General features: G+C 46.0%; 2 protein-coding genes across 2 annotated transcripts in view; both read left to right on the top strand.

Moving 5' to 3' along the window:
- Positions 1 to 7,732, top strand: part of ZGRF1 (zinc finger GRF-type containing 1) — a 97,662-nt gene extending 89,930 nt beyond the window's left edge. Inside the window, exons 24-25 of the mRNA XM_063107470.1 lie at positions 5,627 to 5,846; positions 7,009 to 7,732. Of these exons, the coding sequence (XP_062963540.1) occupies positions 5,627 to 5,846; positions 7,009 to 7,732 (944 nt within the window). The remainder of the gene's footprint in view (positions 1 to 5,626; positions 5,847 to 7,008) is intronic.
- A 4,941-nt stretch (positions 7,733 to 12,673) lies between these two features.
- NEUROG2 (neurogenin 2) lies at positions 12,674 to 13,492 on the top strand. The gene has a single exon (XM_063107334.1). It carries the CDS (start codon positions 12,674 to 12,676, stop codon positions 13,490 to 13,492), a length of 819 nt encoding a protein of 272 aa, XP_062963404.1.
- The last annotated feature ends 2,142 nt before the right edge of the window (positions 13,493 to 15,634 follow it).

Below are 15,634 nucleotides of genomic sequence, written 5' to 3'. Positions count from 1 at the left end.
TTAACTCACTCCAATTATACAATCTGCTGGGTATTCTGGATATCCTGTCTAGATTATGAGGGATCAAGTAAGATGCTTGCTAGTTTACCTTCTTCTGTTACCAAGACTGCCATCTTTGGCTATCTGGGAATCAAGGTGAAATTGACAGAGAGGCAAAAAAGAGCTTCTTCTTTCTGTTTTTATGGGTTTGGAAGTTTGGAGCTTGTTACATTCTGTTGTGAATGACAAAAAAACCCAAACAACAATGGCTTAAATAAGTAAAAGTTTGTGTCATGCATACAAATTTGGAAGTAGGCAATGGAGAATTGACATGGTGTCACTGCTCCACCATCTCCAGGCTGTGCTCCTCTTCCTCATGATCCAAGATGGAGATCCTGATATCAGAGCCATGTTCCAAGCAACAGGGTGGAGGGAAGAGGAGGAGGGAGGGCACACCCCTACACATAAGGACGTAAAGTTGCATACACCACTGCCATTGCATCTCATTGGCTAGAATTGGGTTGCACTGACCAGGCCTAGCTGCAAGGAAAGTGAGAAATGGAGACTTTGTTCTAGGCAGCCAAGTGCCCAGCTAAAAGTGGGGGTCTATTACTCTAAAAAGAGGAGAAAATAGCTAACAGATGACCATTGCCAGTCTCTTCCACAGGGTGTCACATTAAAGACATTCCCATTCAATCTCATTAGTATATATCTACTTCTTTGCATGCCTTGAAGGACTCAGGAGGTAGTGTTCCCATCAGTTCATGGGGTAGATCCCAGCTCTTGTGTGGAGCTTATGGATCTAAGGACAGGTGTTTATGGTGACATAGAGGTTCTCTGTGGTCAATGGTAAATGTGATTTTAGCATCCTTGTTTACATTTATGTTTCTGATCATGTTGGCTTCAAGGAGTGCTTTAATAGCTAATGAGAAAAAAAAGGGAACTTACTATATATATTATTGGTCAACACTTACAGCCAAATGTCACTGTATGAACAAAGATTATATCTAAAGGAGAAAAGTGGTGGGCATATCACACAATACTTGGTGTCATAGTAAAGATCCCCAAACTTGAAACTTCATAGTGGCAGGTTGTATGGAATTTGTGTTGTGTCTTTAGGTAATTAAAAACTATATATCCTCTATCACATCAAGTTAATATTGATTTGGATGAAATTGCCTTTATAGTTGTGTGTACATCTAATTTATAAATTTTGTTTTCAAAGTTGTAAAAACAATAAAACATAAGGAACTTATAGCAAGATTTATGTTTGTGCATCTTTAGATAACATCATGATGACAATAGCCGTGGTCTACACTGATGGGGCCACAAAGAATCTTTTCCCTTTCAGAATGATCAACACATTATTCAAGGAAATGGCACAGCATGGAATTGTCAAGCCTGGGTATACACTGTGACAGGCCTGACTACAATCAGGATGCTGGCCCTTGGTTGATGGGTGATCTTGGGCAAACTTTCTCATTTGTGAAAATGGTAATGACAATAATGTCCTCATTGGGATTTGTGTGAAGACAAAGTAAAATAATATATTCAAAGTTCATACTCACTACAGTGCCTGGCTCATTATAGGTTTGCTTTACTTCTATGAAAAGTAGTTTCTTTTTCGTCTAAGTTTTCATCAGGTATCAGCCACAAATAAGCCTATAAGAAAGCACTCCAGAAAAAACCCTGCCTCCTTTGGCCAATCAACTGAAAATACAGGGAAAGACTAAGCAGAGAAAAAGCTGCAAAAGAGATTATTCCTTTAGAGGACCATTTTGGCAAGAGCACTGATGTGGATCGGACACAGCCGTAGTATAGCCACGAACTGCACACTGTCCAATTAATATTAATTAATGAAGAGGAGGAGGAGGAAAAAGAGATGGTGCTCATTTCTAGAGATGCCATGTTGACCTAAATTTTGACTTGGGTCTCTACAGTAATCAAATAATCTTGGTGATTAAAGAAAAAATCACTTTGTATTCTGTAGTTACAGACTTTCTCCTTAAATATCAATTTAGAGAGAAATTCCACTTGCCAGCAAATTGTGAATGAAGTCACTACCTAGATATTCTTTCCTAGCTGAATGCTTGGAATCAAGAAATATACTACTGATTTCTTATGAGATCATATGTATACATTTTTATTTCATTATTATTTAAAAATCCCATGTGGATTATTTTATTTCTTCTCTAATTTATGAGGAAAAGAAAATCACTTTGAACTTCTGGGGATGAGAGGGAAGGAAAGGCTGTTATTTTAACAAGGCTCTGCTCCTTAATTAGCTCACTGTGAACAAATGAATTTTTTCCAAGCATCAGTATGGGAAAAAGCAAGCATCGTTGATGCCAATTGAGAGCCAAAGGAAGTTTCAGAGAAGCAGCCAAAATACTATGTGATTCTTTGGGAGTGGCCAGCAATTTATCCTAGAAAACAATGCATTTAGCCCTAAAGCAACTTCCTTAAATCTCTGATCACCCATTTTCTGAGAGATATCATTGGTCTCTCAAATCCAATGTAACTCAATTTGAAGTACAAAGATAGGAGTAATCAGAGTCATGCAAATAATAAAACTGTATTTTTCTCCAATTTTTAGTGGCATATTAGATTCTACCCATCTGGGAAATTTGAAAAATTTTAAAAAATTAAAAGCAAGGGGAAAGCTATGTTCTACGTATGGCATTAATAGGAGTTCAGTTTGGGTTATTATTGACATAGAGTTTTATTTTTTATTTCCAGCTGATTTTGCTTCTTTCAGAATTCCTTAGTAGACTTTTACCATGAAAAGCCTTAGAAAACATCTCTTGATTTTCTTGTACAATATTGCATTGTGAAATTATTCTTTTTCTTCCTTCAAGAGAAAATGATCCTTCAAATCCTCAAAAATAAAAAGCCTGGAGAAAAAGAGAATTTGCTGAGGAGAATGCCATTATTCTCTTGCAAATCCTTTCCTTTCTCTAATTCTCAGTCTGGCTGTCTCATACATCAACAATAGCACAACATAGTTTCAGTGTGGTGATTGGTGCTATAAAAATACGGTTAAATAGGAACTCACAGAAGCCTCCTTCAGGGTAATGTCTTCTGTCACAGAGAAAGCCAAAAGCCTAAAAGCATAGAAAAGCAAAACTCAGAATTAAATATTTCCTGGATCTTGTTTATTTTTAAAATAGTAGCTATAAATGCCATATTTTCAAGCACAAAATGAAAGAGGAGGAAAGTTTTTAATCACTGCTGAGGGCAGGTCAAGAAGAAATACACTTAAGAAAGATTAGACAGAAAGGATTTCCTGTTATCAAGTGTTATTAAATAAAGGAATGTATTATTTTGAGATATTGGTTAAAAAAACTTTCTTTAGAAATTTACCCAAATTCTATGATGTGGTCTTATCTCTCTGAAGATTAGGTGTGATCTACCCAGAATATAGAAGATAGTAGCATCTAGGAGTGTTCCTTTCTCTGTCCAGCCCCAGGAATTTCGATTTATGAAAAATACTGAAATTAGCACTGTATCTTTCAGTCCTCTGCAACAGTGTTTATATTGATAGTTCAAGACCAAGCTTTAAATCTTTGTTTTTGAATTACAATATCCCACGTCAGCCTTGGTGATTCAACTCCTGAAACCTGAATTTTAACTGTGGATGAGTTCTATGATGTAATTCACCCCACTTCAGACAATTCTGATCTGAAATTTCCCTTCAATTTTAAGGAAGACTACAAAAGAAAAGGCACTCTCCAGAAGGCTGGCATTTTTAAAATAACAACTTCTGATTATAAATATTCCAATATTTGCTTAGAAAATGCAAAGATGAAAATTTAAATTACCACTACCTACTGGCAAAAAAGATAACCACTATGAATACTTTTCTGTCCAGGATGTATATTATATGCATCTATGTCTGTTCAATCATTCAGGTACAAATATTGTCTACAAACTGGGGTCACACTAAATAAGCATTATGTGATTTAAAAAAAATTAAATATCCATCAAAAACATGATTTAAAAGTCTGAATGACATGCTGTTATTGTAGTAATTATACTAAAATATATTTACTACACTACTTACTACAAAAATAGTGTAGTAAATTATTGTATAATTTATTATTAGTCTCTACTGTTGGTAAATGTGGGCACCCCTAATTCATTCTGATTCACAGGTAAAGTGCTAAAATAAGTCTTTAAGTTACCTTTGACTCTTGGGAAAGCACAATAATTTGACAAAGTTAGGGACAAGTAAATTTAAGCAGGAAAGAGATGAAAATGGGGAGGGGGAAAAGGAATTCGAGTGTCTGTACCCAGAAGCTGAGGCTTGAGGCAAATGACGCTGTGAGCCTCATTTTACACACGTGGCATCTAGCTAAAGATGAACAAAAAAAATGCCAATTCGGAAGAGAACAAAAATGTACCAGAGAGCGACAAGCAGTCTGGAGAATGAATCTGGAATGTGGCTCTGGGTGAATGAAGAATACGTTGTTCTGTACATACATTACGTAATATAAAATAGAGGTCCTTTTCACAGTTTGGAGCCCAAGTCTTTGCCCCAGTTTACTGGATCTTGTTGTCACTTCTAGCTGTATTGCTGAATCTTCAAAACAAAGCAAATGTCTTGGGGCTTAGATCCGATTGTTCTCAAACTTGTCTGCCATCAGCACCACTGGGGGAGGTGTTGAGTGTTTATGTGTTGATTTCGGCTCAGAGGCACCCACCACTGATGCTTTTGAATCTGCAAGTTAGGGGGCGGCTGGGTACTGTGCGTTTGTAACCCGAGCCACAGGTGAAGGCTCCCAGAGGGCGTCCCGGGAGCGACTGCGAAGCCACGCCAAGTCCACGGTCCTGTTTGCGGCCGGCTGGCCAAGGAGCTTCCCCGCGGCCTCAGGCCCAGCCGTATCCCACCCCCCTCTCCCCCGCGCCATGCCCCGCCAGGGGGCGTCAGGACTTCACCGCGCGCTGAAAACGCTCAGGTGTGGCAAGAAGGGAGCTTGACCCCCAGGGGGCGCAGCCGGCTGCAGGGGGCGCTTCCTCCAAGCCCAGCCACGCTCGGGCTCCTCCGGACACCGCCCTCGAGTAAAATCTTGTTTTGTGTTTTGTTTTAAAAGCCTTCTCCGCCCCCGTACTGCTTGAAGGCGTAAATGAATGAGGACTGGGAGGGGGAAATGGAGAAAAGAGGCGCTGGGGACTGAATACCTTCTTTAAATTACTGCTGACACCTCGGTTCCAGGCCCCTAAAATCTCAATCAACAATCCATTAGAACTCAACAGGACTAAAACTAAATCCTCGTTTAAGTGTATTTATCCGATCTCCTTTCTCTCTTTCAAATGCTAAATCCATTTCAGCATATGCCCCCTTCTTTCTCTCGCCTTTCTCTCAAGACTGGCAGCCCATACCACTCTTGTAAATATGAAAGATGCTAATCATATGACATATCACGTCTCCGTCGGAGCCGGAATAAAGCCTTCAGATTTGGGATCATTGCCTCCAGACAACAGCTTCATCAGCCGGAAAGTTGGGATTTTTTTTTTCCTCCTTTCCTTCAACCCTCAATCCCTTCTTTGTCTGGAGGAAAATGCAGCCGACTCGAGCCACCCGGGCCATATGGTTCACTCTGTATTTTCGTAGTTGAATTCTGAATTGTTTCTGTCACTTGCGAAGTTTTTTTGGAAGTGCGTGTAAAGACACAGAAGAGCTACTTGTGCAGGGAGCGCAGCCGGGGCCCGCCGCGGCCGCCCCCTCCCGGCCTGGGGACCCGGCGCTCGCTCCGCCGCCGGGGGTGGCAGCAGCAACTGCGTTATCGCAATATTATGATAAACAACCAAGCAGGACACAGCTGTTGGGTTCGCTGGCACACAGTAGGCGCTCGAGAAATGTTGGGGTGTGGAGGGAGGGAAATGAGAGAACAAGTCAGCTGTAAGGGTCGACCCCGAATGTTTTGGGTTCTAAAGTATCTCCCTGGGTCCCTGAAAACAAACCGTGTCCTCGCCCTCTCCTGACACTCTCTGCTGCATTACACTGTTTTATTGTCTACATAACATATCGTTTTTTGACGTATATAATTTTTTGGTCTACTTATTTGAATGTAAGCTCTATGGGGGCAGGAATTGTGTCTTTCCTGCGCATCGCAGTGTTTCCCGGGGCTGGTACATCGGTGGCTCATGAACTATATTTTGAATGTAGGAAGGAAAGATGATTCAATGAATAAAGTAATAAATGATATTCTATTCCCAAAAGGCACAGCTTAGGAAACCTTCTCTGTTAAAGACTCAAACTTCCTTACCCCAACCTCACCTTTTGAACTTATATCAACAACGACAACAACAAACAATACATTTATTTCCAGAAGAGAATTGTGTTGTTTTTCTGTGTTTTTGCTTTTTCCTCAGTGGGGAGAGGAAAGGGAAAATCAGCTGCCAAGATCTTTATCCATTTCTCTGAATATGTTTTGTGTTTTCCAGGTTCAGGAGCGTCCCTGCGAGGGAGCAGGCTGCCAAATTTCCTTTCTCTCTAACTCCTTACACAAACCCCAAAGGGCCCTTTCACCAAATCATTAAATTCTACAGAGGTGGTCAAGCTCTCACTGCTTTTCATGAAACGGAGAAAGAAAAGGGTCCTTGAAGTTTAGAAGATGCCCAAGGAAAACTCCTTGAATGACATCAAAAGAATGAGTTTCCATAGCTGTTGAAGCACGAGGGCAGTGTATCCGCACAAAGGCAGATCGGGGCACCGGGACGGGCCCACCGCTCTGTCCCAGGACAATCGGGTCACTGAAATAGGGAATTAATTACCATTGGAGAGTGGGCAGCCCATTCACCACTGGCTGAGTTTTATTAAACGCCAATATAAATAACAAAACAACTCTTGTGGCTGCACTATTCCTACACGCCAAAGGAAGGATTATGCTGGGGATTAACATCTTAAAGTCTATGAGACTTTCTGACTCAAGGCTCAGAGCTGGTAATCGTGTTTGTCTCCTGGTTCAGCGATTAGTGCTCTCTTTCTTGCACTTTCCCCTGGATAGCCAATGTCCCTTTTTGCAGGCACAGAGGGTTGGGGGATGGGGACGTGTCTCTCCCTAGTGGGCCCCCAACTCCTATTCACACGCCGGCTCTTCTTTTGCCCTTACCTGAGGAAAGCAATGAGAAAGCTGCCCGAGACTGGCAAAATCTCCTAAACGGACTTATTTCCTTCGTGGGGAAGAAGAGGGCCCTTTGGGTAGCGGGCCTCATCAAGGGTGAGGAGAAGTGTGAGGGGCTCTGCGCCTCCAGAGCGCATCGGGGAGAGGGCAGGTCTGAGAAGGAGGGGAGCCTCCCAGCTCCTGTGGGGCACATTCCGCCACCACCCAGCCGACCTGCGCGTCAAGCCCGCGTGTCTGGTTTGGGGGTACCACAGCACATTTTGTGGGCCGGGGGCAAGGGTCTCCAGAATGGAGCTCCGCGGCTGGGGGACCATCTTCCCCGCTGTCTCTCTCCTCTCGCTGATTCCTCCGACGCGGGGAATACACTGAAGGGGAGGGTCCGGCTGCTCCGCGACCCAGCCCGGACCTCTGCAGGACTCGGTGGAAGCCGAATCCCCTGCGGACAGGATCCAAGCAGAAAACGAGGAGGAGACAGGGAATACCATGCGGGAGCGGTGGCTGGGGACCAGGACGAAGGCGGCTGTGAGCTTACATTGTTTTTTCCCTGGCTTCCGGAGAGGGGTCTGCCAAACAACCCGAACTCACGCTCGCCCCCAGCGCTCACCACCACCAGTAACGAATCCTGACACTGCAAGGGGTCCCTCTGCAGAGCAAGCGAACTGTTCCCATCCTAGGCTTCCCTGCTCTGGAAACTGCGTCTCTAGCCCGTGGCCAAGAACTGGAGACCGCGGAGATGAAAGATGTTCAGATCTGCCAACTTTTTCTCGCTATCTTTCCTATTTTCTGAGAGCTCACCCGGAGGATTAGGATTCAGGCTACAAAGCCCCCCTTGGCAGGCACGTCACCCCGTTCCTTCCAGCAGCTCTCCTTGCGGCCAGGGCGGTGTACTGTGAGTTGGAGAGAGGGCTCGCTGGACAGCCAAACGTTTGCTCTCGTGCTCTCTAGGAAGGGCGCCCTCCTTCGTGTCGCCGGATATCCACCTGCAACAGCAAGAGTCGGTGCGGGGACCATTTGTCCTCTTTCGCTACTTGTGAGGTCGAAGTGTGGATGGGATGTAGCCTATGGCCCCACAGCAACACCTACCCTAAACTTTAGGGCTTTTAGGTCGTCTCAAAGTTCAAGCTTCTTAGAAGTAACAAAGACTTTCTAAAGATCTCCACCCCTTCACCCCTCCCCTTACTTCATTTTCTCTCGCTACAGGCACTCGGCCCCCTTTCTTTCTAAGGCTTAGGGATGAGTTTAAATCATTGTGCTCCCATTTCTTGATAACTGCCTGCTTTGAGCTTTTGTTCTCTTAAAGTAGGATTGCACACTGAAAGAGGGGCTGAAGATGAACAGTTTGACCCTTTAGGACAGTTCACGCAATGGACAGGAGCGGCCCTCGGTCACCATCCTTGCTGATGCTATTCACGAGCTCCCCTCCCCCGTCACATAACATTTCAGCCTCGTTTCATCTGGACAATCTTTTAGACCACACAAGTGCCTCTTGAATTTATTTAAGTTAAAAGAGTGCTAGAAGAGTCCAGCTAAGGATATTTGACGGTGGTCACATCTTAGCAAAGCTGAGTACAAATCGAAATTGCTTTTTTTTTTTCTTCCCCCAGCAAAACCGAGCAAAATGCTGAACAAATAGAATTCTGCTGTCTAGGCAACTGAGTGTGAATGGTTTGTCTCTGGATTGCACGAGTGTTGTTAGCTGGTCCTTGGGGTTGTTTCTTTTCTTTTTAAAAATGGTATTTTTCATAGCTATATTTCCAGAAGTGCTATGTTATCAAGAGTGAGACAGTTCTTGAAAGCTACAGTACAAATGAATGACAAAAATTCTCAGTATTTCAAGGTGATACAGTGATTTTTTTACACTGGTACTTTGCACAGTAATCTAACATACATCATTGAATATACCCAAAGAAGACCTTATTTTAAAAATAAAATTCTATGAACCCCATGATGCCCTTATATTTAAATGGATTGAAAACTGATTTATATCAATGTTTAAATAAGTACACAACCCTACGTTTCTTGACAGTGTTGGAATACTTTTCCCTTTTGAAAAAAACTTCCAGAATAGGAAATGTGTGGTTTGCCTTACTATTTTACCATTACTAAACATCTGCACAGAATACAATTAAATATGCATTATTAACTTCTCACTCATAGACAGTATAGAAGGTTTGGATTTTGTCAAAGGAAAGCATGTGCCCTTTCAGTGAATCATAAAAACATAAAATCCTGGGAGAATGTAAAACTGGGGAGTCAAATGCCCAAACACTGTTAACAATCAACTAAAGAAATCATTGTGTGTTTCTCTAGCATTAAGCATCGGACCCAGCTTGATCTCATTGTTATTTGGGGTTATACAAGGCTCACCAAGTTTCCCTTTAAGCCTTTGCTTAACTGGATTCTGATTCTGTTCTTCCCCAAATATATCATATCACTAAATCAACCCAGCAGTTCCTAGCTAAATCAAAAATTTAAAGTAGCATGTCCAAAAAGGTATGTTTCTACTGATACTAACATAATCCTTCTTTTATTTTCTGTCACATTAATCTACTGGCTTGTTCTTTGCAGGCTACTCCTGTGGAGAGATGTAGATATCCAAAGACTAACATACCATGGTTTCTCCTACCATTCTGATAGTAATTTTTAGCACTCTTTGATCATTTTCTCAGAACCTAGCCTTCTCATCCTTTATTTCATCCAAATCTACAAACAAAATATCCTGCAATCACCCCCGCTTGTTCCTTCAATCCCTACCCAGCTGACCAAGGCCACACCCTTTGTGGGTTTTCTTTTAGGGAGACTTTGAGAAGAGTATTTGCTTGTTTGGTTTCAATGATCATCACGTATAAAGTAATGCTCATGTGTACATGCAACCAAGATAAACATATCTGGCATCTTTTACGACTGACCTGTCTTTTGTTTGATCAAACTCCTTTATGAAGTTCTGATTCTGCAGGTTTCAGAGACAGATCCAGAGAAGTGTGAGAGAGGCAGATGCTGTGTGCTGCAGAGACTGATCATGTCTCTCTTTTCTTCTTTCCTTTGCATGTCTGCATTTCTAATGAATGAAAGCAAGCTGTTCTGAAGGATTTAGGAGGGAACTGGGGAATGATTAAATTTAGGGAATTTGTTTTGAAAGGAGTGGAGATGAAAACACAGATATCAAAGAGCAAACTGAGAATCACGATAGTTTTAAAGTCATTTCAAGACAGACAGAAGTCTGAAGGTTGGAGAGCTCCAACAGGCAACAGTCTCTTTCCCAGAATCTCAATTTTCACTTTCTTTACTTTGTGCCTTCCAATTTTGCTCTTTCCCTCCTCACAGAAAACACTAAACAAATTAAAACTATGCCAAAACAGTAGCAACACTTTCAGCACTCCCCTCCTCTGAAATACAAGTCGTTGCCAATTCCCACAAACCAAGGGAGACAGAGACCAGAAGTATTCTTTCTCTCGCCGCTCTTCGACTAACACTCCAACTGCGCCTTGCTTAAACTTAATTTGCAAAAGGCATCTCAAGGGACGCCTCTCCAGTCTACTGGAGTCCACATCCATTGTCGCCACTCACGTACCGGCTAACACTTGGCCCAGCACACACTTCTGGGGGCTCTGGTTGTGCCTCTGAGAAAAGTCAGCCACGTTGACAAGAGGGTGGGCGTGAGCGTGCGGGAAGGGGGAAGGGCTGACGAGCAATTCAGAACAAGTTTCCTCCGAAGTCCAGTAACCCTTCAGCTCTTTTTTCTCATTGAAAAGCGGGAGAATCGGGAGGACGGGCCCCATGTCCCTACAACGCCCCCCAGCGCGGAGCAGAGGTCACGGAAATGTCAGCGCAGCCCATTCGCTCACAGCAGCGGCAGCTCCGCCGCGCGTCCCGCTCTGCTCGCTGCCAGCCGCGCAGGAAGCCTCCTTGCTGTGCCGCCCGCTGTAAACCGGGGCTAACCCCCCAGAACCTGTCAGTGCCCGGAGCCTCAGTGTGCCCCAGGTAAAATGAGGAGGCTCCTTTGAGCTCTAACGTGTTTCTGTTCTCACGTCCTCTAAAAGCCCATCAACTCCCCGACCCGCTCGCCCTTTCCGGAGACGCCTGTGTGAATCCCAATGTCCTCTTCCTTCACCTTCCCACCTTCCACGTGTTTCTCTGGAACCCAAACACTCTTGTCTACTATGTGCGCACCTCTCGCCCCCCATACCCCTTTCCTCCCTTAACCAAATGAATGAGTTTTAAAATCGTTTACTACGTGTTACAGCCCCTAAGAAGCTTTGCCAAGAGACGCCCGGCAGCAGCACAGGGCTAACTGCTTTCCCCGGGATTCTGACCCCCATTAACTAATTCCTAGTTCCCATCGCCCGGGAGTTAGGAGGCCCGGCGGCCGCGAGAACGCGGGCGGGGGCGGTAGCCGGGGTCCCCCATCCGCCCCCAGCGCTTCGGCCCCTAATGAGCTGCTGAAAGGGAGCGGGCTCCTGTGCGCGTGGCTCGCAGGCCTCCCGGAGTCCGGGGCGCCCTGATTGGCCAGCTGCGCCTCGCGACCTCCATTCATTAATAAATTAGCGGCACGCTCCAGCCGAGCGCGAGCCACCAATCACAATGGACAGCGGCGGCGACAACAGCCGCAGCTTGAGCCGCCGCCGCCGCCGCCGCCGCCGCTTCGGCTCGGGCCGCAGCCTGGAGCTCCAACAGGAGCTTTAGAACCATTTTATGCTGATTAGATAAAGGGGGGAAGCGAGGCGGGGGGGTGGGAGGATGGATGGCAGGGCCAGGGGAGGAGGGAAGGGGTGAAGAAAGAGAAAGAAATGAATGATGATAATGCAATGAAAAGAATAGCCGGGGGAGGGAGGGGGGGCAGGACGGCGGGGGGAGAAGGCGGCGGCGGGGGGTGGGCGAGGTGGGGGCCCGGGGGCAGATCTGATTGTTTTCTCGGTGGTATATAAGGGGTTTTAAGGAGAGTCGTGTGCCAGACACGCAGCCACTGAACCACAAGCAGCTTCGCTTTAACTGGAGTGCCTGGGAGTCGCGTGCCAGGAGCCGCACGGCCAGGGACTGACTGACAGACAGACACGCACCACCGCCACAACACACGAGACCCGGGCGGGCCGCCGCCGCCGCCGCCGCCGAAGCTCTTGGCAAACTCGCCGGTCGGAGAGGTCCCCTGCGGAGCCGCGCCACGGTAGCGCCAGGCCCGCTGCTTTCAAGCGGGGCGAAAGACGCGGCGCTGCGCTTCCGGCTGCGCGCAGATTCCGGGCACACGCCAAAGTAACAGCGACGCTAAGGCACATTTAGGGCCAGCTAAGTAAGTACCCGCGCCGGGCTACCAACTTCGCAGGCTGTTCCCAGCCGTCAGGGCGGCCGCAGAGTGCGGGGGTCGGCTGACCGCAGCGGGGTCCCAACGAGGAGCGCCCCAGACCTTGGAGAGCCCTGGCTGGGTTTCCTCCCCAACTACGTTCCTCCTCGCCGTTCCGAGCCGGTCCTCTCGGGTGCGCGCAGGAGCACGCCGAGTGACACGCAGAACTCGCCTCTGCTGCTATGTTTACCCCTCATTTACCTCTTTCTCCTCCCCTGCTCTCTTCAGTAGGATGTTCGTCAAATCCGAGACCTTGGAGTTGAAGGAGGAAGAGGACGTGCTGGTGCTGCTCGGCTCAGCCTCACCCGCCTCGGCGGCCCTGACGCCGCTGTCGTCCAGCGCCGACGAGGAAGAGGAGGAGGAGCTGGGCGCGTCGGGCGGGGCGCGTCGGCAGCGTGGGGCCGCGGCCGGGCAGGGGGTCCGGGGCGGCTCTGTGGCGGGTGGCGAGGGCTGCCGGCCCGCGCGGCTGCTGGGTCTGGTGCACGAGTGCAAGAGGCGCCCCTCCCGGGCGCGGGCCGTCTCCCGCGGCGCCAAGACGGCCGAAACGGTGCAGCGCATCAAGAAGACCCGTAGGCTGAAGGCCAACAACCGCGAGCGCAACCGCATGCACAACCTCAACGCGGCGCTGGACGCGCTGCGCGAGGTGCTGCCCACGTTCCCCGAGGACGCCAAGCTCACCAAGATCGAGACCCTGCGCTTCGCCCACAACTACATCTGGGCGCTCACCGAGACCCTGCGCCTGGCAGATCACTGTGGGGGCGGCGGCGGGGGCCTGCCGGGGGCGCTCTTCTCCGAGGCCGTGTTGCTGAGCCCTGGAGGCACTAGCACCGCCCTGAGCAGCAGCGGAGACAGCCCGTCGCCCGCCTCCACGTGGAGTTGCACCAACAGCCCTGCGCCATCCTCCGCGGCGTCCTCCAATTCCACCTCCCCCTACAGCTGCACTTTATCGCCCGCCAGCCCGGCCGGGTCGGACATGGACTATTGGCAGCCCCCACCTCCCGACAAGCACCGCTACGCACCCCACCTCCCCATAGCCAGGGATTGTATCTAGAGCTGCCATCTCTGTTACCCACACCAGGCCTTAGTGGATTCCTTTTTCTGTCCCCAACCGAGCCCTCCACCCACTCCTCTCCTGCCCCACTTTCCACACCCTGGAAGCCACCTCACTTCACAGAGCAGATGTGGCTATTCTGATTCCTCTGTTCTTTATTGCATTCCTTGGCTGTGAGTTTCATTCATTCAGACGGGCTCTGATTTATTGAAGGTGTGATGGAGCTTATTGTCAAAGAGGATGGTGGTGTTTTGGGGGGCGCTTTTCGAGACTAAAAAGACGCTGGGAAGAGATGAGGGTGGCATATCTAAAGAGTTTGCAGAGCGGACAGACGCTCCTCCCCTCTCTCTGTAGCGGGTGGACTCGGTGCAGTTCCTGTGAATCTCCCAGAGGAGAGAGACAACTGGTCCCTGTGATCTCTTCACCTTTGCTTCTACATAGAGATGTTAATGTCGAGTAGAAAGAAATGTATCTTAGCATCTGAATGATTTTACCGGTAATAATATTATCCACAGATTTGCAATGGCTAGCATCTGCTTTATTCCCATTGCTGTCTGCAGGCTGTGGGAATTTCACCTGTCAAACCAAACTTTCCCTCTCTGATGTGCACTTTGTTCTGTTTCCCAGATTCGTCACAATGCCTATTGTCCCTTCTTTCTCTTTCCTTTTTCTTCCCCATTTTGCCATCTGTCTCTTATGATTTATAAGGGGGAAAGAACTTGTTTTGTTAGAGGGCCAGGTTAGAAGTCATTGTATAATTTGTAGGCTTTGTAATAATTGAATGCAAGCGTGGAAATTTAGGCTGAACTCTCTATCAAAAGGAAAAATGTGGAGGAAAAGGGAAAAATCAGGAGGGAGGATTGCTTCATGCATTATTTATCTCGACCTTTTAGGGGAGAAGGAACACCCCCATTCTTTTAAGAGATTAAAAATAAATCAACAGTCTGAAAACCTAAGCAGACGTGGAGCATTATCAGGATCAGCCACACACGTGTTCCTTTCTATTTATTATAAAGAAAATTTTCATGGGAAAAGTATGTATTTTTTGTATATCCTACAGAGTTTATTCTAGTATGTATTTACATCTTGAAGAACAAGATCATTGTTCTTGCAATTAAACTATAAATAAAGTATCTAATTTTCATAAGTTTTGTATGTTGTATTCTAACTTTTTCTTGCTTATGTGGTTTTTAGACGCAGAATGAGTTGTGTTTTTCTGAAGTTCTCCCCATGTCAAATTGAATATAGTACTTGTATTTTTTGGCAATGTTTGTGTGTAGAATTTCACTAAGAAATTACAAGAAACTGAATCACATTTGAGACCGTAACACTGAAAGAAGAGTGTAACTCTCAATACAAACACAAATGTTGTTTTTAAGAAATCAATTTCGGAGTAGACAAGCTGAGCAAAAAGGAAGGGGGGGAGAGGAGAATTTAAATGATAATTAAATCACGATAAGCTCAGAAAACCTAGATTAAAAAGTAGTGAAGTTGAGATTTCTTTTATATATATATAATATTATCTCCCCATATACATATATAAAATATCTCTGAGTGCCTATTATGTGTCATTCAATTTAGACTCTTTTGGTGGGGGGCTGCTGTCCAGTGTGGGGATCTGAACCCTTGACCTTGGTGTTAGAACACTGTGCTCTAACCAGCTGAGCTAACTGGCCAGCCCGTGAAGTTAAGATTTCTTGATAAAGTGTGTAGAAATTTGATTCTTACCCTTTACTCTCAGCTTCAATTCTCTTCTGTAAGTGGAAGGGATTGGACAGTGATCTCCAAGGGCTCCCCCCCACCACCATCCAGCTCTAACATCTGTGATGTAATAGTGTTTATAAATTCGTTATTGGAAACTGATTTTGTATTAGCCATTTCAACAAGCTAGTTGGTCTGAAAAGAAAACTCCTAGAAAAAGGAGATACTGAGAATGAGTTGGAATTTTTAAAAATCTGAAAGAAATAGATCTACTTTTGAATCTCTGTTAAACTAATTACATAGGCAAAACTTCATAGACAAAACCTCAAAGAAGAAACAAAAATGTTTTAACATGCAGCTCAATCTCCAAAGCAGAAACGAATGACCTTTGAATGGCCTTGGGTCAGAAGTGATGAAGTAAACCACATTCTAGGTTTAAGC

The sequence above is a fragment of the Cynocephalus volans genome, chromosome 9 (genome assembly GCF_027409185.1).
Source record: "Cynocephalus volans isolate mCynVol1 chromosome 9, mCynVol1.pri, whole genome shotgun sequence".
NCBI lineage: Eukaryota > Metazoa > Chordata > Mammalia > Dermoptera > Cynocephalidae > Cynocephalus > Cynocephalus volans.
Note: the sequence above shows the minus strand (reverse complement) of the source record. Positions and strands in the feature narration are given on the sequence as shown.

Coding starts and splice junctions, on each gene's coding strand:
- NEUROG2 (XM_063107334.1), top strand. CDS start 12,674: ATGTTCGTCAAATCCGAGACCTTGGAGTTGAAGGAGGAAGAGGACGTG.